The sequence below is a fragment of the Chelonoidis abingdonii genome, chromosome 5 (assembly GCF_003597395.2).
Source record: "Chelonoidis abingdonii isolate Lonesome George chromosome 5, CheloAbing_2.0, whole genome shotgun sequence".
NCBI lineage: Eukaryota > Metazoa > Chordata > Testudines > Testudinidae > Chelonoidis > Chelonoidis abingdonii.
Genome location: NC_133773.1, coordinates 122550386 through 122573602, shown reverse-complemented (window position 1 = coordinate 122573602; position 23217 = coordinate 122550386). Strand labels below are relative to the sequence as shown.

Below are 23217 nucleotides of genomic sequence, written 5' to 3'. Positions count from 1 at the left end.
AACAGCATGAACCACTGGAGATCAGCTGAGCACAGCTTTAGATTCAGTTCCTGAAAGGTAGCTCAATGAAACTTCAGGAGAATATCACAGTAATATCTGTGCAATATTTGACAGCAAAATGAACAACTTGCCCTCTACTCCCTTCATCACATAAGCAAGATAAACCCCCCATACCCAGTGACAACACTTAGAGGGCCTGATTCTGATCTCACTCAGTGTTGCACATATCAGGAGTAATAATAGAGTTATGTCAATATAAAGCAATGGTACGTAAGATCAGAATCAGGATCACAGCCTCTATGATTTTACAGCTTTAGCTCTTGCGATGAAAAAAGATTGCATATACATTTTTATTGGATTATGTGTTCAACTGTAGGTGTTTACATTAACACATCCAGAAAAAAGCCATAAATCGTTATACTTTAGGGAGCAGTAATCCAGAACACTATTGAAAGTCTACAAATAATCTGATATGACTTCTAAAACTGTATGTGGTCTGAATACTTCAAAGAGAGTATTCTACTTTTCTACTGATCTGCTGATTCAGTGGAATCTTATTCTGCTTTACACCTAAACAAAGTTTTATTTTATTTTATTTTATTTTACAAACCAAGAATGGTTTTGGAGCCAATATTTCAGCTCAGTTAACTTTCTACCACACTATACAATTGCTTATGGCTAATTTCTAGGGAAAAACGTTTCCAGGACTGTACTTAACTATAATTACGTTACAGGATAGATTATAGTGCCAATATCAATATCAACAAGAAATGACAGAGAATGAAAACACTCTAAAAGGACAATGGCATTCTGAGATTGATATAATTTACTGAAATAGAGAAAGGAGCATTTTAGGAACTGGGCATTGCTTCCCCTTAGGCAACTCACGCCATATAAACCTAATCAGCAAATCATGACAATTTGATTAGGTTAATATGAAACATCGTGTGATGGCCAAGAACACCCAAGCTTTACCTTGCCTTCCTTGGTGTAAGCAATCACTTTATCCTCATCTTTTGGGTGAAAAACCAGGGTTTCCACAAAGAAGGTAATGGGCTGCTTTTGAAAAGTGGCTCCTTCATCGATGCTCATGAAAAGGCTCTGGTCCCGGTCATTATGTGAAGAACTCACAAGAATTATCTAAAAAAGGAAAAGGGTAATACATATAAAAACACTGTTTCTATATAGAGAATTTTTCATTGCCAATATTAGAAGACAACACAGCATTATTTCTGTTGCATAAATGTAGAAGACGGTAGGATTTAGGCAACACACTTCACAAGAACTTTGTGGCTGAGATTTTCAAAGCCATCTAGGGGATTTGAACACCCAGTTTCCATTATTTCCTAAGCAGGTGCCAGGCTCCATAAATTCTTTCAAATGAGTACAAGTTGATTGTACCAAGCATCTTATAGGTCTGTACCCAAAGTATCTATTTTATATCTAGGTTTGCTAACTTTCTAATCATCCAAAACTGAACACCTTTGCCCCACCCTCTATCTGCGGCCCCTGTCCTGCCCCTTCTCCGAAGCCCTGCTCCGTTCACTCCATCCCTCACTCTCACCCACCATCACTCACTTTCACTGAGCTGGGGCAGGGGGTTAGGGTGTAGGAGGGAGTAAGGACTCCGGCTGGAGGTGTGGACTCTGGATGAGAGGTCTGGGATGGATGAGGGGGCTCCGGGCTGGGGCAGGGAGTTGCGGTGCAGACTCCGTCTTGGGGTGCAGGCTCTGGGATGGGGCTGGAGATGAGGGGTTTGGGGTGCAGCAGGGATCTCAGGGCTGGGGCAAGGGGTTAGGGTGCAAGGTGTGGGCTCATGCCAGTGGGCACTTACCTCAGGCGGCTCCCAGAAGTGGGTGGCATATCTGGCTCCTAGGTGGAGGGGCCAGGGGGTTCTGCGCACTGCCTGCACCTGCAGGCGCTGCCCCTGCAGCTCCCATTGGCCACAGTTCCCAGCCAATGGGAGCTGTGGAACCAGTGCTCAGGGCAGGGGCAGTATGCGGAGCCCCTTTGGCCACCCCTGTGCCTAGGAGCCAGACATGCCCGTCACTTCTGGGAGCCACAGGGAGCCTGCCCTAGCCCTGCTATGCTGATGACTGGACTTTTAGAAGCTAACCGGAGCTGCCCTTTTCAACCAGGCGTTCCTGTCAGAAACTGGGGGCCTGACAACTCTACTTATATCTCAAAGGTACTGAGTTTAATCCCATTATTTCTATTGTGGCTCTTGTCCCAGGGTTGATAAAGCCACATGCAGGAGCTCCAACTACTGAGGAAGGAGTAATTCTAGTAATATCTTGTTTAACGTGTCCCTTTAAATAACTAACTCTTTTGTGTAGTGAAGCTATTTTTACAAACAAATGGCTTGCTTAACCACTGCTGTAACTAAGCTGAAGTTAATAGAGACACATCAGGGATGAAACTGGTCTGTAACATCCTCATATGCCTGAACAGTGCTCTCTCTGTTTGGATCAGATAGCAATCTCACTTTGATGCTTTGGAAAAATAAATGCCAGTCAATTATCTGCATTTCCTTTTTATCTCAGGATATTACTTTGACTCAAACCTAATAAAAGTTGCAGCTGCTGTCTGTCTGATTGCGTGGACTTCATATAGGACTTCCAGTATTTTTGTTGCAGAATCTAATAAGAATCAGACTCCTTTCAGTTTCCTCACCCTCAAAGCCTGTCTGAATCTTACAGCGTCGCTTTTGAAAATGGCATTGTGAGGTTCCATTTGTATCACATCTCCAGATCAAACATACTCAGCTTGTAAATAAAAAGATTATTTTACTAACCGCTAGCCCAGTAAATGCAACATGGAATTTCAAAGTCCAGCTGTGTTCTTTCTGGCTCACAAATCAACAACAATACAAATTTTGCAATCAAAACAATTAAAATATTCAGTCGATGATGTACAAGCCAGCAGAGAATCCTGATCTCGCTCCCATAGTTACAGTGGCTCTGCATTGCAAACAAGAGTGAATGGCAGTCAGCAGTGGAAGCAGAAATGACGACAAATACACTCAGGGAACATCTATTGAGAACATAAGAATGACCATACTGGGTCAGACCAAAGGTCCATCTAGCCCAGTACGCTGCATTCCAACAGCGGCCAATGCCAGGTGCTTCCGAGGGAATGAACAGAACAGGTAATCAAGTGATCCATCCCCTGTCACCCATTCCCAGGTTCTCACAAACTGAGGTTAGGGATACCATCCCTACCCATCCTGGCTAATAGCCATTGATAGACCTATTCTCCATGAACTTATCGAGTTCTTTTTTGAACCCTGTTATAGTCTTGGCCTTCACAACATCCTCTGACAAAGAGTTCCACAGGTTGACTGTGCCTTGCGTAAAACACAATGATATTTTTACTTAGGCCTACTCCACACTAATGCTGTAAGTCGATGTAAGTTGACATAAGTTAAAGTTCTTCCTTCGACAAAGCTTCCGCCTCTCGTTGAAGTGGATTAATTAAGTCGACAGCAGAGCGCTCTCCCATCAACTTATTTGTCTTCACCAGACCCATTAAATAGATGCAGCTGCGTTCATCGCAGCGGTAGCAATTTAGTGCATAGTGTAGACAAGGTCTCAGTCACTTTTTGGAGTAGAACTGCAGTTTAAAAAATTGGACTCCCTGGTAAATTTGCACAGATACAATAGCTGGACTGAGCTTTTATTGCCTCTGTCCCTCAGCAAGAAATGTGTAAATAGGTTATTCACAGGCCCAGATTCAATAGGATATGTAAGCAGATGCTTAACTTTAAGCACATGAGCATTCCCATTTACTTCTACACAGACAGCCAATGGGATTTTTCGTATGCTTAAAGTAAAGCATGAAGTGTTTTGCTGAACAGAGAGGGACTTACAGGCTCAAGTACTTTGCTGAATCAGGTCCCATCCTGCATACACCCCTAGGACCACACATTAATTCTTTTTCTCAGTTTTAACAAAACATTTCAACAGTATGAGGTCAAATCCTGCTTGCCTTATTCATGTAACTAGTCCATGTAACTAGAAGTCAGCAGGATGTAGCCTCTAACCAACATATGATTCACTGATTTTCCATATTGTTTAATTTTATGATTTACATGAGAGCGTGAAATATGCAATTTTTATGTGAATCTATAAGGGGGGGATTATAGAAATGTTATCTTTACAAGTTTTACTTCTCATTCTCATCACATCTTAATGTCTTTTTTTCCCCTCTTTAGTTGTCTATAAACTCTGAGTAAAGCATTCTGTGATCCCCTGTAAGGATACAATATTCAAATAAAGTGTATTCGATTGTATAAACACAAGCAGTACTGGCCAATGTGCAGCTCATGGGCCAAATATGGTCCCCAAAGAGTTTTATACCATAAAATTGCATTTCCTTGCTCAAGATGGAGCACTGCATACCAGGACCAGTATTCTATATGGGCCACACCTCGGTATTAAAGCTGAATGCAGCTATAATGTGCTTCTTTGTCTGGTTCACCAACTTCCTCACAGATTGCTAATGCAATTCTCAACTGGGCAATGCTTGGGATAAACCTCTATGAAAGTAACTGTAGACAGGGTTGGCTGATACCTAACTCACAATGATGACTATGTTATTTAAAAACAAAACAACAACCAAACCACACAGATTGTTCTCATTATACTCAAGATGAATGAACATAGTAAGAGACCGTACTGAGAGTCTGAAACATATTAGAATAAGCCTATTCTCTCACAGACAAAAGAGAAAGTAAAGCTGTCATCTATATCATAAACATTCATTTGTTTTCAAGATATTACAGTGCTGTATCATGTGTCAAACACTGATTTCCATAGGGGTATGTGGTAATTAAAAAAATACTTTTAAAATAAAGATAGTTATTTATAGATTTTATGAAGATCAGCAGACTTTCGTTTATCCCTTTGAACCTACTCTTGTAAAGCTGTCCACCTGGCTAGATCTTTGGCAGGTTTTAAACTAAACAATAACAAATCAGATAGATTACGCATCTGTGTAAAAATGATGGTGGAGGGCCAAAGTTAAAAGAGTAATTCTAAGTTTGGTCACCCATGGTATGCATAGGGATTGTTGTTTCAAACAACTGTTCTAAAATCTGATGGGAAATCTGGCAAATCTCAAGAAATCCACGGCGGGATAAGGCTGGGTTAGCAAGGCCTAGTTATTAGTACCATGCCCCATTATCTTCCTGGAGAAATGTCTAGAAAAGTTAAATGTTAACAGGGGAAACATCAGTTCCCATGGGCATACGCCCAGGTATTTGTGTAGGAATTATGACATATAGATAGACTTTTGTTTGGCTCCACCAAACATAGCATAAAACCTATGAGGCCCACATGACACAGAGGCAGCGGTGGCTCCAGGTACCAGCGCTCCAAGCACGTGCCTGGGGAGGCAAGCCACGGGTGGTGCCCTGCCAGTCGCCGTGAGGGCGACAGGCAGGCTGCCTTCGGCGGCATGTCTGTGGTTGGTCTGCTGGTCCCGTGGATTCGGTAGCAATCTGGTGGTGGGTACGTCGAAGCCACGGGACTGACGGACCTCCAGCAGGCGTGCCCCCAAATCCGCGGGACCGGGGATCGCCCACGGGTGCGCCGCCGAAGGCAGCCTGACTGCTGTGCTTCGGGCGGCAAAAAAGCTAGAGCCGCCACTGCACAGAGGTCACATGAAGGGGCTTCTACAGGGTTGAAAGAGCGAGGGCATGATGCCACTTAGGCTCAACTTCTATCCATCCATGACTTTTGGTCATTTGCAGCATTGCCGACCCCAAGTGTCCAAAAATCAGGAGGCAGGCTCCAGCTTTTTTACGAAACAATGAGGGCTTAAGACTTCAAATGTTTTTAAATGAAAGCTGAGATTCTCACCAAATAACTTGCTTCCAGGAGCTAGACTTCATGAAAAACACCAAATATTGTGAGACACTTAATACAATTGCAACTGCTGGTAATACCAAGTTTGAAAGAGTTCTCTGCACCCTTCATAGATAGTGTAGGAGGGAATGATTTGCCCAAGTCCTTAGCTGAGTGGTATATACAATATTTGTCTCTCATTCTCTTATCCAAAAAGACCAGAACTACTATCTTCTGTTTTTACACACACACACACACACACACACGCACATACACACATCCCTCCCTCTGCGAGTATACTGGATATTCACATCACCAGTTCACTAATACATAAAGACTCACATGTACCCCATGACTAGTACAGTTTATTGATGGTGATATTCCAGATAAAATATTACACACTCACCGGCACTTTCCATAACAAGTTTTGATTTTTTTTTTTTAAGTGGGATAAGTAGCAACAGATCTTCCCCATAGCAAAAGATCTTGTGACTGCTTCATGAATGTGACTGGGACATACTGTCAGGAGAGCAGAATCAAATAGCGACTGCTGATGGTTTTAGCTCAAAATGAATAAATACTTGCTTGAATGGCTTTGGATCCAGAAACCAGAATAGATTTTAATCATTTCTAAACTTTAATTAAGCTTTTCATAACTTTTCTATAGCTTTTCGTCATTCCCTTTGGAATCCTCCACTATTTCTCAGTGAAACTATAAAACTCTATTGAATTATCTCTGACTTTTCTTCTTAACCTTATGGCATCTAAATAAGCAACAAAAACACTGAGGTGTGTATTCATCTCTTGATGTGCATGCATAACTCACATTAGCATTAATTGGAGTTATGTGAGTGTTTCAAAGAGAGAGCCTGTCACTTAAATTGTCAGGCAAGCTATTAAGATAAAGTATAGACTTGTGTCACAGTCTTGCAGTGCAGCAAAAAAAAAAAAAAGAAAAAGAAAAAAAAAGAGAGAGCTATAATGTAAGTGAAAAATACTAACATGATTTCTTGCATATGTATAGGGCCCTACCAAATTCATGGTCCACTTTGGTCAATTTCATGGTCACAGGATTAAAAAAATCGTAAATTTCATGATTTCAGCCATTTAAACCTGAAATTTCATGGTGTTGTAATTGTAGAGCTCCTGACAGAAAAAGGAGTTGTGTGTGTGTGGGAGGGGGTGTCACAGAGTTATTCTAGTGGGGGTTGTGGTACTGCTACCCTTACTTCAGTGCTGCTGCTGCTGCCCAGCTCTGAAGGCTGGGTGGCAATACCATAACTCCCTTAAAATAACCTTGCAACCCTCTGCAATTCCCTTTTGGGTCAGGACCCCCAATTTGAGAAATGCTGGTCTCCCCCATGAAATCTATATGGTATAGGGTANGGGGGGGGGGGGAACCAGATTTTATGGTCCACAGTGCGTTTTTCATGGCCACGAATTTGGTAGGGCCCTACATATGTAGTAAAGTATGTGTAATGAAGGATTTAGACTCCTGTGTTTTGCTACCATTACTTTCAGGGAGAAGACTGTGAAAAAGAATTATAGAAGCAAAATGTACTTGGTAGTGATATTGCCCAGATCACCAACATATAGCAGAAGATCAATTAAGCCCAAGTGAAAGCCACTGGGAAGATCCAGTTGGTCCCACATACAGTGGGCTGCTCCTGTACAACATAAAGTGACAAGAGCACAGCACGCTGCTGTAAAAAAACAGAAGACAGACAGGCCCTCCCTCAGAAAGTTTACAGTGCCATGCCCAGGTCTCTGCACTGGCACATGTCCAACTGCAGGATTGCATTTGAGCAGGAGGGCATGTTAAGAAAAATAGGGAGATGCAGGGGAAGAACCTTCCACACACAAGAGGCAGGATGAACTGAGCTGTACTGACGAAGTGCTTTGTTTTTTAAACTATACTGTGGTTGGATATTAGAAGAAAGGCATTTCTTAGTGGGTTGATTTTAAGGCTGAGACGCAAGAATTTCTGGCTGATGATGTAACACCTGATTCAAAGACTCCCACCGACTTCCCTGGGCTTTGAACCAGGCCTCTAATGATCAGCCTAAGATGGAGTTACCACAGGCCTCCCCACTTCCCTTCCCTACATCTAGCCAACATGCAGTACGGAGTTAACAACAGTTTTCGTGGGAGAAAGGGGGAGCTGGAAATTATTCTGGATTTGGTCCCAGCACCTGGCAGCCTTAAATTAACACAAAGACATAACACCCCCATTCATTAGCATTTCTACAGGTCAAAACACAGTAAATAAAAAGTGTTGGGCCTTTTAGTATTACCCCGTCTCTTATTTTTATCTTAATAATTTTATGATTAAGAAGGGCCAACAGTGTGATAGGTACATAAAATGCTTCCAGTCTGAACATAACTGTAGTAATTATCAAATTCTCAGAAACTGGACCAAATCTCTTCAAATTTATACTGCCAACCCTCACACACACACACACACACACGCTCTGGGGCAAAAATGCCATCTGCAAACCTTCTGGTTCATTGGAAGTAGTGGAGAGTAGCAGTAGCAGGATGTTGCATTCGTGGAACTAGCAAATTTAAACTCTGATCCCAGAAAGATTTAACATAAATGCCTAACTCTAGGCACAGGGTAGTCCCATTGAACTGTGAAAGACTAATGCAACATCTTGCTACAACTACTGCTATCTACTACTTTAAATGAACCAGAGTGGATTTCCAGATGGTATTTTTAGCTAGACTTCAGTAAAAAACGTTTCACTTGCACTGTAATTGGAGATACTTTGAGAATGTGTTTCTAGGACTTCTAGCAGAACAAAACATGGCTCCATTCAAAATCTGAACTCAACATAAAAGTTTATCTTAATTAGCAAGTCTAAAAAAAAAAACCCCAACAAACAAAAATACATAGCACATGGGTAATCCCATAACATCTGTATAACATCAGCAATTGTTCTGAGCTGTAATTCCAGCACTGATTCTCTACTACCTCGCACAATACTCAAAAGAGAGAATAGTTAAGTAACATGAGGAATGATCATGAGGAATTATCTATGGTCTTGCAATAATAGAGCTTTCTATTCTAAGCAAGGGAGAGAGAGCACTTGATTCATGCAGTTTTATAAAAACAAAACCTGAAATATTCTAAAATTAAAATAACTAATATTCTTTTGTGTTATAAACCAAGCTTAAAAGCAACACTTTTTAAATATTTTAAATTTTAAATATTTCAGACCCTTCCTAATAAGATGCTGAATGCTGCCTGTGAGGTGTTGACCATCTTCAAGTCCTACTGAAGTTTTTTCATTAAAGTGAACCCCCATTGAAGTGGCTATTAGGATTCCATCCTGTGAAGTGCTGAGCACTCTGGCTTCGATACAGCAAAGCATTTAAGAATGTGCCTAAACTTATGAGTTGTACCACTGAGTTCAATTAATTTCCATTAATGGGACATTAAGTGCCTTGGACTGGGGCAAGAGTGCTCAATACTCTGGAGGATGCAGCCCTTAGTGATGACATAGCTTAAAACTGCTGATTAATGTGCCTCACATACCATACTCATTGAGTTTAGGAACTAACTGTTCTTTGTAACAAAATACAGATTTCTGGACAGTGGTTAACAGTTCATCAGCACTGCAGCCACATTCTCAACATTTTTCAAACGTAAGTAACTAACCTGTCTATTTTTGTTGTTTTTACAATTTACATTATTTATGTGTTATTAGATGTGCTCAGTTAATACAGAAATTACTCTCGCTCCAGGCTCCAATTGTAAATGAGATGTTGTTTCTCAGAGGGCATTCATAAAACACACAAAATGGACTGCCATGGGTTATGATTTTTATCTCAGACAGTGTGAAAGACCTGATAACTCATGAGTGGCACAGCTGAAATGAGTTATGGACCCCTTACTCCCATACAAGTGAAAAACAATATCTTAAGAATCAAGCCAAGATAATTCCAAGCAGAGAGAGGAATAAAATGCCTTGAAGGTACAAGTTTTATCTTGCAGGTTTTCTCCTGTGGCTGTCCCTAAATCACCCCTCACAAACCCTAATGTTATTGATGCATTTGTATCAGTTGTTTTGTTAACAAGAGCTAGAAAACTGGCTCGTGTTTGTTTATTGAATTTAGTAAGTGCCCAGATGCACTCGAACCCCTGCCCCATATTTATATTCCTTGATACTGTGTCATTGTTACACTCTAGTTGTTCATAGCTTTTTCTAGAGCTCTGATTTTCAGTTCTATAGAGCTTTTTATATTTTCTTAAGGGGCCTCTTGCAAATTTTTAAGTATCACAGATAAATCTCAGGAGATCGTTCCAGAAGAGTAGCTGATTTCCAAGTGAACTGTAATTAGGGAATGTCAATTATATAAGGTGGGACTGTTAAGAAGTGCCCCGAGGAATCTACTGGACTTAGGTAAAACCAGGACAAAAAATCAAAGGCCATTTGAAACACTCCTCGTAGGGCTAATAGAAACCGTGTAGAGCAGTTTAGTTAATCATTCTGAATCTGATGCTACTAGCTGTGCTATTTATTATTTTTTATGTAGTATCAACAGCGTGCTAGACACTTGTGATGTGCAATGAACCTTACAGGGCTCAAGATGTTAACATGAGCTGGTAACCAGGGAGAATGGTAGCACATGAAGTGTGCTGGAGAGAGAATGAGCATCTAAGCTGGCACTCCCAGTCAACCCAGTAGGGCATGCAAGCACATTCTTAACTTTAAGCACTCCAAGCACTTCATGTAAGTGTTTTTGGGCCTTATGGGATGTCTACACTGCAACACAACACATGTGGCTGGCCTGTATCAGTTGGCTGCAGGACTATAAAACTGCAGTGTAGACATTCAGACTCAGGCTGCAGCCTGAGCTCTGAGACTGAGGCCTGAGCTCCAGGACCCTCTCCACTCACGGGGTCCCAGGACTTGGCCTCCAGCCCAAGCCTAAACGACTACACTGCAATTCTACAGCTCCACAGCCCAAGCCCTGCAAGTGACTTGGGCTAGTCACTGTGTTTTATTACAGTATAGATAAGCCATATTTAGACTCTAAAGGTGTAAGACAATTAACTTCATTTTACATGGGTATCAGTGTTGGACTAAACTTGTATGTTTCTACAGCATCATATGGTACTCTAAGACACTGCAGTGTAAATAGGGGTAGAAGAAAAGCAGCAGTCCTGTGGTTCTCTTCAAGGTCAAACACTGGCACGGCTACTGGAAGCTGTGTGAGTGAAGGGACCATCTAATGTATTGGGTGTATAATTTACGTATCTAAAAACAGCAAAATCTTAAATCATCCTGTTACATGGGGTAAAATATACATCTCTCTCCCAGCTGGTTGCCTTTAAAATGCAAGAACTAAATTGGATAGTCTTTCCACCCAGGTTTAGTCTAAATCAACAGTTTGATTAGTAATGGCAGTGGGGGAGGCACACCACCAATTCTTGTCACAGTAGGGAAATGTTCTATAACCAGGTTTTATACTTCTCACGGAGTATAGACATTCTGCACGACTTGAAGAAATTAGATTGCACAATGGAAATGGGCTAATTTCTCTCTATATATTGGAAAAGAAAGAATGAGAGGAAGACCTAACATCTCCACAATTGGTTATGATTTCCCAGATGGAGCAGGCAGACATTAATCTTTTAAGTTCAGGTTTTTTGCACTTTATTATCATTCAAGAATTTGCTTTACAGATCCCACCTTCTCCCCCTCCTCTCCAGTTAAGAATGCATATATTTTCTGCCTCAGGGCATCACAAAGCACAACAACAGTGTTTTCCAAGCAGGATACTGCATGCAGAACAAATGACTGCATATGTGTCTTAGTCTAATGAAAGGACAGAACAAACAACCCCCACTTTCTGGTCCTAAATTTGTTGGCAGCAAAGACAGCACTAGACGCTAAGGTGCGGTAGTCAATTTTTTTTTTCAAGGTCCACATTTCTTGTGCAACGTATAGTCCAGGTCTAGACCCCAGAGAAAAGCAATTAAAAAAAAAACAATAATTAGTATATAAAAAGATTTTGGTGTCTGTTCAAAAGCACCTGGCAGTTGGAATTTGGCCTGCAGTCCACCTATTGACTACCTCTACTCTAAGGGGAATTACAGGAATAGCAATAATTAGTTTAGCAGCCAATGAAATAGAGAAGAAGAAGACAGGAAGGAAAGAAAGGCAGTTTCCATGGCTAAATATTTAGCATATGGGTATTGAACAAGATCTCAGGGTCTTTATGCGGGGGAACCAATTGTTTTTGCTCTCCCTGCTGGGGACCATATTTTCACTTCATCTTCACAGAACACAATTAACTCTCACTTAAATAACCTGGAGTGAGCTTCAAGAGGATTCTCCTCTTCTCCTTGCCAGGCTGCTTGGGGAAATATAATGCATTTATTTTAAGTTTTATAAACATTTGAGCTTTGTGATGTATCCTAAGTGTATATGTATTTCTGTTATAGACACCCTTTCTCCTACCTGCCCCACTACCCATGGTGTTATGGTACATTAGAAACACTAGAAAAAGCCAGTCTCATACATTATATTTGCTCACATATTTGGATTCTAGGACCAACTCTCTCCTGAAATGTAGAGAAAAGTACAAAAAAGGTAGCTGGCAATGGGAAGAAACCTGACTGGGGTTTTGAGACCACTTCAGTAAGCACCTCCTCCTGTAAGAACCTATATTATGGTCTAGCGCTAGCTAAAGATTACACAGCCTTTCTCCTCTAAAATATAGGGTAACATACGCACCTTAAGGAAAGAGCTGATGTAAGCCCGTACCACAACCAATTGTGAGATTTATTGGGGCACCAAAAGCATGCCTTGGAAATATAATTATTAATTTCCACTTAAATTAAGCTACATCTCACTTATGTAGGCTACAAAGCTTAATTATAAAAGCTCTTTCTAGTGAAATATTTTCCCTTATCTTTGATATCCAGTCCAAATGGACTGGAAAAAAAGCCCTTGAAGAACAAAAAGGAAATGTCTTTTAAAGTAATTTTTGGTCCCATCAGGCTGAATCTCATTAATAAAGAAAGGATTTCACTGGAGAATAAAGCTTTTACATTTAACAGCATTCAGTGCTTCTGTCTCGGATTCTAGCAGAACTGTAAATAGCAAACCTTTCATAGATTGCAAGGCCAGAAGGGACTGTGGTGATCATCTAGTCTGACTTCCCATCTAACACAGGCCAGAGAACTCCAAAATAACTCCAAGAGCATGTCTTTTAGATCAGGATTCAGGCTTGTGCAGCTCTGCAGTGCCCACTTTTTATAAAGACAGGTTTTTAGAAATCTGCCAAAATAACTCACTGTTCTGATTCTCTCCATGTTCAGATCAGGTGGTATTACTTAGAGCTAGTCACAAACAAGTTTTGTCAATTTTTTTCAACCAAAAAATGCTGTTCCCTCAAAACAGAAATATTTTATGTAAACGTATTAGTGTTGAGGTCCAGGTTCAGAAAAAGAGAAATAAAGAGAGAGAGAAAAGGAAAGTGACAGCACACTTCTGTTGGAGGTGTTTCAGTTTGCATAATTAATTAAGTATTTATTAGTCATTCACCTGGGATGTGGGAGACCCAGGTTCAAGTCCCAGCTCTGAATTAGGCAGAGCAGGGACTTGAACGTGGATTTCTCACCTCCTAGGGAGTGCCCCAACCACTGGGTTATTGGCTATTCTCGGTGGGGCTCCCTATCTCAGATATATATGCCATCATAGCAAAGATGTATTTTTCCCTCTCTAAACACAATATCTTAGATATGATTTCTTATTTTGGGCAACATTTTAATGCAAAATAAATAAATAAAAATCAAGCAAATAGAAAAACAGGAAACAAATCCCCTTACTCCAGTTTTTTAATTATATTTTGTTTTGGTAAAAAGTTTCCAACCCTCTCTAGTTAGATTGTTTTTTTTTCCCCAAAGTAATTTTGTTTTGAAATTCCAAAGCTTTGTGTACTTGCAAGTGAGGACTACTAATGGAGGTTTTAACACATTCAGCTAGGGGTATGGCAGCAACAAGAAAAGAAAATGTAAGTGATTGATTTATTTGTTAAATTCCTTTAAGTGAAAAAGCTATACAAAAGTCAGAAAACATCAGGCATCAGCCTTAATACAGAGCCTGACACTGCATCATTAAAGTAAATGGGAGCTTTGGCATGTTCTTCAATGGAACTGGAATCAGACCCATAGATCATAAAGTTGGTTCCTCTAGAATAGGACTGAGGATGAAGGATGGTTTTGCGGTTAATGCACTGAGCTGAAATTCAGGAGATGGGCTGAGCTCCTGGCTCTGCCACAACTTTCCTGTGCGACCTTAGACAAGTCACTTAATCTCTCTGGGGCTTATTTTCCCATCTTTAGAAAATACCTCTCTAATTTACAGAGAATTTATGAGAATGACTTAATTAATGCTTGCAAGGCACTCAGATACGACAGGAATGGAGGCAGTGGAAGTACCAAAACAGATACAGAAAAGTGCTAATACACATTAACAGAGCAATGTGGGGCAAGGGAGACCCCCAGAATATTTTCACATTACACTCCTAACCTCAACAATCCTCTTAGTGAAAAACTAAACTAAGATAAGCAACTATGGCTCATATGGAAGTAACTATTAACCAGGGTTCATACCCAGCATTATTTGCTTTTATTCAAAGTTACTTTGCAGGAAGGTGATTTTTATTAACCCCTTCAATGATTCACAGCTTTTAGGCCAGAGGGACCATTAGATCATCTGGTCAGACGGCCTATATATCACAGGCCATTTAATTTCAATCCCCTGTACTGATGTTTATAGCTAAGATTTGGATATTGCCTGGTACTCTCGGTGTCTTACAGTTAACTTTAAGGCAGAGGGGAGGGGGCTTATTCAATCCAAGGCTGACTTTTAATATCAGATATGCAGATGTGCACATCTTGTGTTGAAATCAGCTATTGTGTTGGCACACACATGCCCAGTATAAAAAGGAACAGAGAATTGCATATCTTCACCTTTGACTCAAACAAACAGTCTTATAAAAGCCTATGTTAGTCATAAGGGATAAAAATAAGCCATCTCATTTAGTGATTTGCCGCTGTGCTCCAGCACTGTTCCCATGTTTGGAAACTGCCCAGGTGTTCCGTCGAACATTTACCTCTCAATTTTAATTTGCAGGATTTCGTTTTACAAGTTCTCACTCTCTTTTTGTTTTCAGATTGACATGCTCTCATTTCTAAGATGCAAGTAGAAATCAGCCCACTCTTAGCAACTGTTTTTTCCCTCAGACCAACCACAGCGTTAAGTGATTCCTGACAGGCATCGGGTACTGCAAAGTCATTTGATTGTGCGCTCCCAAGTCTTGAATGTGTAGGTGTCATGGTTCCACCCCCACTCTGAACCACAGAGCATAGATGTGGGGACCTGCATGTGAATCCCTAAGCTTAATTACTAGCTTAGATCAATATGCTGCCACCATCCAAATATTTGAGTCATTTGGAAAACTCTGTCTTCCCCCCCAAAACCTTCCCCTCCTGGGTAGCCTTGAGAGACTTCTCCACCAATTCCCTGGTGAACACTGATCCAAATCCCTTGAATCTTAAAACAAGGAAGAATTACTCATTCCCTCTCCCCTTTCCCCCACCATTCCCTGGTGAGTCCAGATCCAATCCCCTTGGATCTAAAAACTAGGAGAAATCAATCAGGTTCTTAAAAATGTTTTTAATTAAAGAAAACAAAGGTAAAAGAAAAAAACCTCTAGGAGATAGCATACAAGCTGATCTCACAGACAACAGATTCAAAACACAGGATGTTCCCCTGGGCAAAAACCTTAATACACACAAGAATACCCCATTTGATTATCCCCCTAATGCCAAGACAAGTTACAAAAAGAAAATAAACATAAACCTATTTATTTCCTTACTTAATACGCACTACTCTGATACGAGGCTGATTCCTTGATCTTTTCCACTCCGGCCAAAACTGAAACATCCTGTCCCCCCATTGGCTCCTCTGATCAGGTGTCAGCTAGGCTAGGTGAACTTCATAACCCTTTACAGGTAAAAGAGGCATTAACCCTTAACTATCTGTTTATGACAGGAGGGTATAAGGACCATAAGTCTGTGGAAGGAATTAGGGCAACAATTGAGGAAATTTTCCTGTTAAACAGTAAAGGGACAACTTGAAATATTCCCTAAAAAGGGCAACAATAAATGGGAAGATATTCTGAATCCCCTAGAAACTCAACTTCTTATTTGCATGTAGGCAGCCTTGTAACATATGATTTTATTTTCTCTATCTAAAAGTCTGCTGTTGGCAGAAGGTAACTGATGTTTTGTAAGCAGGAGACCATGCAGCATATCACAGAGGAGGCACACACCATACTCTCTCGCGGACTTTAGTTTTTGTCTTTCTTGTGCAGTTTTATTTAATCTAAAATCAAATGTGCATCAAAAGCTTAATAACTAATCACCATAGATTCTGATTTAACCACCAAAATTCATGCCCTTAACCTAATTCCAAAGCCTATTACAGGACAGCAGCACTCCATCCATAGCACAGTGTGTCAAGGATCTGGTGAATCACTGATAACTGTGCACTAGGCTTGACCATCAACACTTGAGAGTGGTGGCAAGGGTACAGGGTAATGTGCTAAAATGGAATGATGGAATGAGTCCTTCCCAGAGGGACACCCTCTATAGTGGTGATAGGAAACTGCACCTCCACCACTAGACTGCTCTCTTGTGGAGTCCCATAATGATCTGTTCTCTCTCACTAGCGCTATTCAGCACCTACATGCAGCCACTAAATGAAGAGGTCAGACAACATGAACTCAAGTGCTAGCAATATGCAGATGATACAGCTCTACTTATCTTTCAACACATATGACCATATACCGTTACCAGGGTTTAGATAAGATCAGCACATGGATGAAGAACAGCTGGCTGAAGCTGAACGCAAGCAAGACAGAGGTTATACTGAGAGGCAGAGGAAAACATTTGAAAGAGTTTGCAGCCTTGGTGCAATTTCCTTTGATTGAAGGCACACGCGCATAATTGGTCACTTCAGTCCACAGTTCAGTAGTGTTCCTGGATTTCTCATGCTAATCTCTCACATAGTGGCACTCACAAGTAATCTTTATACCATCTCCAGTTGGCTAGAAGACTCCCTGCCATCCTGGAAAACAATGACCTGGCCTCAGTTATTCATGTCTTTTTTCACCTCTCAACTGGACTACAGGAATGCAATATATTTGGGCACGAAGCCTTCAGCCCTTAGGAAACTACTACTGATAAAGAACATTACAGTGTGTCTCCACAATAACACAGGCTACCATGAGCACATCAAACCTGTCCTCAGCTCCCTATGCTAGCTTCCCATAGACTACTCAATCAAGCTCAAGGGCTCAGTCCTCATCTTCAAGGCACACAAGGGCCTGGGCCCAGGATAGCTAAAAGATTGACTAAAGCTCCGGGATGGAGACCGTGGTTAATGACACCATTCCATTGGCACAATGACACTTTCTACAGTAACAGGTAAAGCTTGTATGTGCAGGAGATGACACTTTCTCAGGGGCCAGTCTGAGACTGTGGAATGAATGATGACAGGAAAAGACCCTCACAAGCCTCAAAACTTTTGCTGTAAGTGCCAGCCACATTTCTTTGAACTTCCATTTTCTAACACAGATAGCTTCTGCGTGTGGTGCATGCGTACACATAAACCTTCCAAAACAAACCACTGCATCTCACACATACTTCTCCCCTTAGGGAGAGGCCAAGAGAAAAAACACATGGCTGATGTTAGTCGCAAGGCTTAATCATAGAATCATAGAACTATGGGGTTAGAAGGGACTGCAAGAGTCATCTAGTCTAACCCTCTGACAAGATGCAGGTTTTAATGAATTACTGGAAAGTGCTCAAATAACTACGGTGATGAGCATGGTAAAAAACCTATAGAGAAAGGAATAGAGAGTTTTAAATTAGCACAAAGTAGTTTGTGTCACATTTCAGGGCAGCTGCACCTGTATCTCCCCTCAGTACCCCAGCAAGGGCACCCATTCTCAGGCTTCCAGATGCCTAGCTGTTGCCTTTCTTGGGTGGAGATTCTGGGAGGTTCCCTACTTTCCCTGCCTATTCCCCAGCAAAGACAGCCTGTCAAAACAAACCTGCTTGATTTCTCTTCAGTAACGGATAGAGTGATTATTACAAATATAAGTTACCATACAGAGTTTTCTAGGCAAGTCTACTTCATTCTTAAGGGAGAAAGAGTTACAGAGGAAACATATTAAAACGAATCAAAGAACCTACATGCATGCTTATAAGCTTGCCAGGTTTCATCCCAAATCTCACATGGGCTCTGGCAAGAATAGTCTTTCAACGGCCCTCCCTAGTGGCTTCAAGTTCATTAGCGCTTCAGCTCAGAACAAACACATTCATAACATGTTCAGTTTCCTCTTTAAGCAAATCAGGGTTTCCAGAAGCATGTAATGTATGCACAATGGGCCCCTCCCCCTCTCCCCCCAGCACAAATCTTCAAAGGGTTGGCTTCAGAGGGGAGAATTTGCATTCCCATCACCCAAAAATATTTCCTAGGGAATCCATTTAATACATATTGTTCCAAAAAGAGTTCTGGAAGTTCCTAATACCTTCCAAGGATTGCATAAATCTTGCCTTCCTGCTAAAGCAATTCCATACAATCTCACAATAGTACATAAACATTTGCATTTTTAATACAATGAACTACAAAGGTGTTAAGCTTAATTCAGTAAGATTTAACTTAATTTCATAAAATGTATCTTAATTCTTTAAGATTTGTTCAGCATATTACAAATATTATCAATCTGTCACAGACTGTGCTCCTCACCACCTGTTACTGCAGCATGATCTTCGCTCCATGTCAGCCTGTCCCTGATGGGAAGGGGCCTCAAAATCCATTAGTCCCCTGCTGCAGCAGGCTTTGCGTCATTGTTGGAATTGGCCCTGGGCCCAGGACACATGAACTATCCCTATTAACTTAATTTTCTAGCACTCTATGAAATTAGGGTTGAGTATTACCTGCCCATCTCCATTTTGGAGCATCCTCAAAATTACTTTTCCACTCTTCAAGTTGTTCCAGACTTTGCTTCTTTGTACTTTATACCTATTAATATTATCACCACTGCTGGATACATCAAAGACTGTTTTCTTATGTTTATAAATGCCTTTCCCATATATCTCTCCAGCTTGTCCTCCTCTCATATTTTAATTCACTACAGTCCCAGACTACAGTTAGCCACTGCTTAAAAGTACAGGATGTTTTACTGGCTTTGCTATCAAGTGTTTGAGGAAACACTATTAAAAAAATCTTTGTGACCACCTGTCATAAGGTATATTTCCCAAATCTGAACATTAGCGTCCAAAATTTGGGTACCTGCATGAAACCTCTAAGCTTAATTACCAGCTTAGATATGATAGCCTGCCACCACCCAAAAATATAGTGTTTTGGGGCACTCTGACCTCCCCAACCTTCCCTGGGGACCCCAAGAACCCAAATCCCTTGGATCCTTAAAACAAGGAGAAATAAACCATTCCCCTTCCCCCCCGCCAGACTTTCCCTGAGAGAGACAGTATTCCTGGCACAGAGAGAAATTAGCCTCTCTCTCCTCCTTCCCTCCTCCCCCACCAGTCCTGGTGTTTACACCCACTCTCCTGGGATAAAACAAGGGAAACAAGGAAAGATCAATCAGGTTCTCTAAAAGAAATCTTTTAATAAAAGAAAGGAAAAAGTAAGAATTATCTCTGTAACTTCAAGATGTAAATATTACAGAGGTCCTATAGTTTAAGACAAAGAAGAAACCCTTCCGCCAGTACCAATACAATTCAAAATATTCCAGCAACTACACATATAAAGTTAAACCACCACGATCCACATGTGCAAATGAGTAAACAACAATTAAAAAGCACTAAATTGCCATGTTCTGCTTACTATTTGAAGAACGTTTTAGAGGAGCCTGTTAGTAATGTCTGTCCCTCTCATACCCCCGAGAAAGACACACACACACAGAACACCCACAAACTTCCCTCCACACAGGGTTGAACAGTATCTTGTGTCCCTGGATGTGGTCTCTGGTCAAGGTGTTAGTTCCCTGTGTTGTTAACCCTTACAGGTGAAAGAGACATTAACCTTTAGCTATCTGTTTATGACACCACCTTCAAAATAACTGTAGTACAACACAACCTGCTGTGTGGAGTCTGGACTAAAGAGCAGCCAGAAAGGCTTAGTCATAACACAGAAAAACGCTGAGAGTTATGAAGAGCCTCTTTCATGTAATTAAAAGTTAATTAAAAACTCAGTGTAATTTATGCTCAGAAAAAATGGCCTTTTGTCTTTTATTCGAGTGAGTTCCCTGAAAGAAGCACTCATCTGAGACTGCAGCCCATTCCAGAAAAGTAAATAGAAATCACACAATAATCCCACAGCCCGTCCCAGGTGGCATACTAATTTACTAACAGTTCTCAATAATTTATAGCAAGTTAAACAGCCTGGTGGCAGGGGAAAAAAAAAAAGGTTATTTCCTCTCCTCCTCTCTGACAACGATGTCTCACATTCAAATCTACCTCGCTTCATCAGCTTGCTCCTAGGCGTTTCTCTGAATTAATAAGCAGACAAGGAAGGGAAGTGTATAGATAAATAAGCCTATAACTTAATTATTGCTTCTGAGAACAAAAAGCCCCATGGGGCACATGAAGACATACCACACAGTTTACTTTTAAAAGAGAGACAGAGATCACCTGGGCAGGCAGCTATTAATGGCAAGATGCCTCCAGATCCATTTTCATTGTGTAATACCCTCTGCTTGTACATTTATACAGCACCTGAAGGATCCCAAATCAAAGCGCTTTTAGAAGCTACCAGCCAAATTCTTCCCTGATTGTACCTGGGTAAAACGAATCTGCTGAATGGGGTTGTACAGCTGTAACCTAGAACAGGGTATAGCACTATTTTAGCAATAGTAAATGGTAAAAAACCTTAAGAGCCACATTGTCAAAATGGTTTAGCACCCACAATCAGGGCAAGATTTTCAAAAGATTTCAGCACATTTCCAAACTTATTTATTTAGCTATCACTTATATTACCACTGTTTGCGGCAGGGGCTCTTTGTTATATGTCTCTACAGTACCCAGTACATTGGGTCTCTGGCTTCTAGGTGCTACTGGTAAAACATGTAAATAAATAACATTTTTAAGTGTCACCTTGTGAACTGCTGAGTGCTGAGCACTTTTGAAACTCAGCTATTATTTAGCTACTTAAATGATAACTGGGCTGTTTTAAAAGATCACCACTGGTGTAAATTTATACCAGTAAAGAGTGTCTCTTAACAATTCCGGTGAAAGAGTTATACATAATGGGCCAAATTCTGCTCTCTGTTACACCAGTGTAAACGTGATGTAACACCTTTAATTCATTATGCTACTGCTATGAAGACAGTCTGATTTTCAGAGGTTACAGCTCCCATTCACTTCAGGTTTTATATTGCTGAGTAACTCTGGAAACCAGGTCAAATTTCTGACTAAAATCAAATCGGAGTCTTCTAAAATCTCGTATTTTGAACTTCACATTCTAAGCTTGCCTGCATTAGAGTTCTCAGAAGCTGTGAATGCGACTTGGCAAACAATTATGGACTTGAATCATGGGAACACAGTGGATATTAATGAAATGTTAGCTGTGATCCAGGTAATTGTAATTGCTACGACAATTGCTATGGAAAGACAGAGACAATAAAACTGAAAAATGGAGGTTCAGGCCTGAAGAATCTTGCATGTCACCATTCTAACCGACAATAATGACTGCAAGACTTTAAAAAAGTGAACTGGTCACCTGGAAAACAAGTTCAGATTAAGAAATGTCAGATTGGCCAGAGCTAGTTGAAACTCGAAAAATGGAGAAGCTAAACTAATTTTTTTTCATGGGGGTCTGCAATGATATTGGAGAATGTAGATGGGAGTTTGCAACGATTTACCAATGTGCTGTAGTGCTCGGCATCTCTGGAAAAGGCAGGGAGTCAAATCACCATGGCACATGGTGGAGGAGGGCAAAACTTCTTCAATTTTACATCTAGTGTGAAAGGTCACAAAGACACAAACACCAAGTCTGTGCCATGTGAACCATCCTGTATAGTGTTTGTGGCATATGCAGATTTTGGACAAGAAGAAACATTTCAAAGTGAGATACAAATCAGTCACATTTTTGAGGCTACACATTTTGGTTTGTCTGGATTAGTGTCCCATTCTGCTTGCCTTAATGTTTCACACTCGGAAGTAAAATATACCCTGTAGGTAAATGACTGCTTCTCCATCCTAAGGGATATGAATGAAACAAATTGTACCCAGAGAAAGACACAGATTTGGAGTTCTAAACACTGAGGGTTTTAAAATTTCCTAATGTAAAATCTTTGTTATTGCTGGGCTTTAGTTTTTCACCCTAAAAGTTACTACTGTGGAATATGTATACAATTTCCGGATTATGTCTAACATTTGAACCGGGAGGCGTGATTCCCAGCTCATGTAGATGAACCTACATTAGCTCTGCTTGACATATCGCCCACAAATACAGTAGCAGTGTGGTCAGGGTAGCACATGCGGCAGTTCAGCCAGCCTCCTGAGTACAAACCTACCCAGCTTCTTGAGCATGTACTCAAGTGTGCTAGGGTGGGTTCATCTGCATGAGCTGGGACTCACACCTACAAACTCAAATATAGATGCACCCTCAGCAACTTACAACCATATGGGTGATATCTGGCTCCAGTGAAGGCCTGACTCTCATCTAAAACTAGCTCTACAGGGGTGTTACTCCTTATATCACTGAAAGGTGTTGCTTCTTACTGAGGTTTATCTGTAGCACAGTAGACAGCACATTACATTTTGCTGCCTACCTGTGAATTCACATAATATATCATTAACCAGGGGTTAAACATACTCCACAGTAGTACCTTTCAGGGTGGAAAACTAGACCCCATCAACAAGAAGAGTTTTGCATTAGGAAATTCAATGGGGTTTATGAAGGTTGAATCCTGTCTGTTACAGCTATCCCCCTATTCCATTTTGTTTCTTACAGCTGTCCCCATACTCCATTTTGTTTTTGTTCTCCTCCCGTGGCCGCCCCTCCCTGGCTGTTAAGTTGTTTACCAGGGCCACTGCCCTTCTCAAAGGGAGGGCCCCTTAAAGCTGTTTACCAAGAGCCATTGCCCTTCTCAAAGGGATGGCCACTTGTGCTGCGTGCTAAGTGGGACCACTGCCCTGTTCAAAGGGTTAGTCCTGTTATCACCTTGTTAAACCTGGGCTTGGTGTAGGGTAGGCAATATCCAGAGCTGCAAGACCTATTGTGTTTTAAGATCTTCGGCATGAGTCATAGGCCTCACG

General features: G+C 41.0%; 1 protein-coding gene across 1 annotated transcript in view; it reads right to left on the bottom strand.

Annotated features, from left to right (window-relative positions):
• Window positions 1-23217, bottom strand: part of SORCS2 (sortilin related VPS10 domain containing receptor 2) — an 844346-nt gene that overhangs the window by 157878 nt on the left and 663251 nt on the right. The window contains 1 exon segment of the mRNA XM_032789791.2: window positions 976-1140. Coding sequence (XP_032645682.2) covers window positions 976-1140 — 165 coding nt within the window.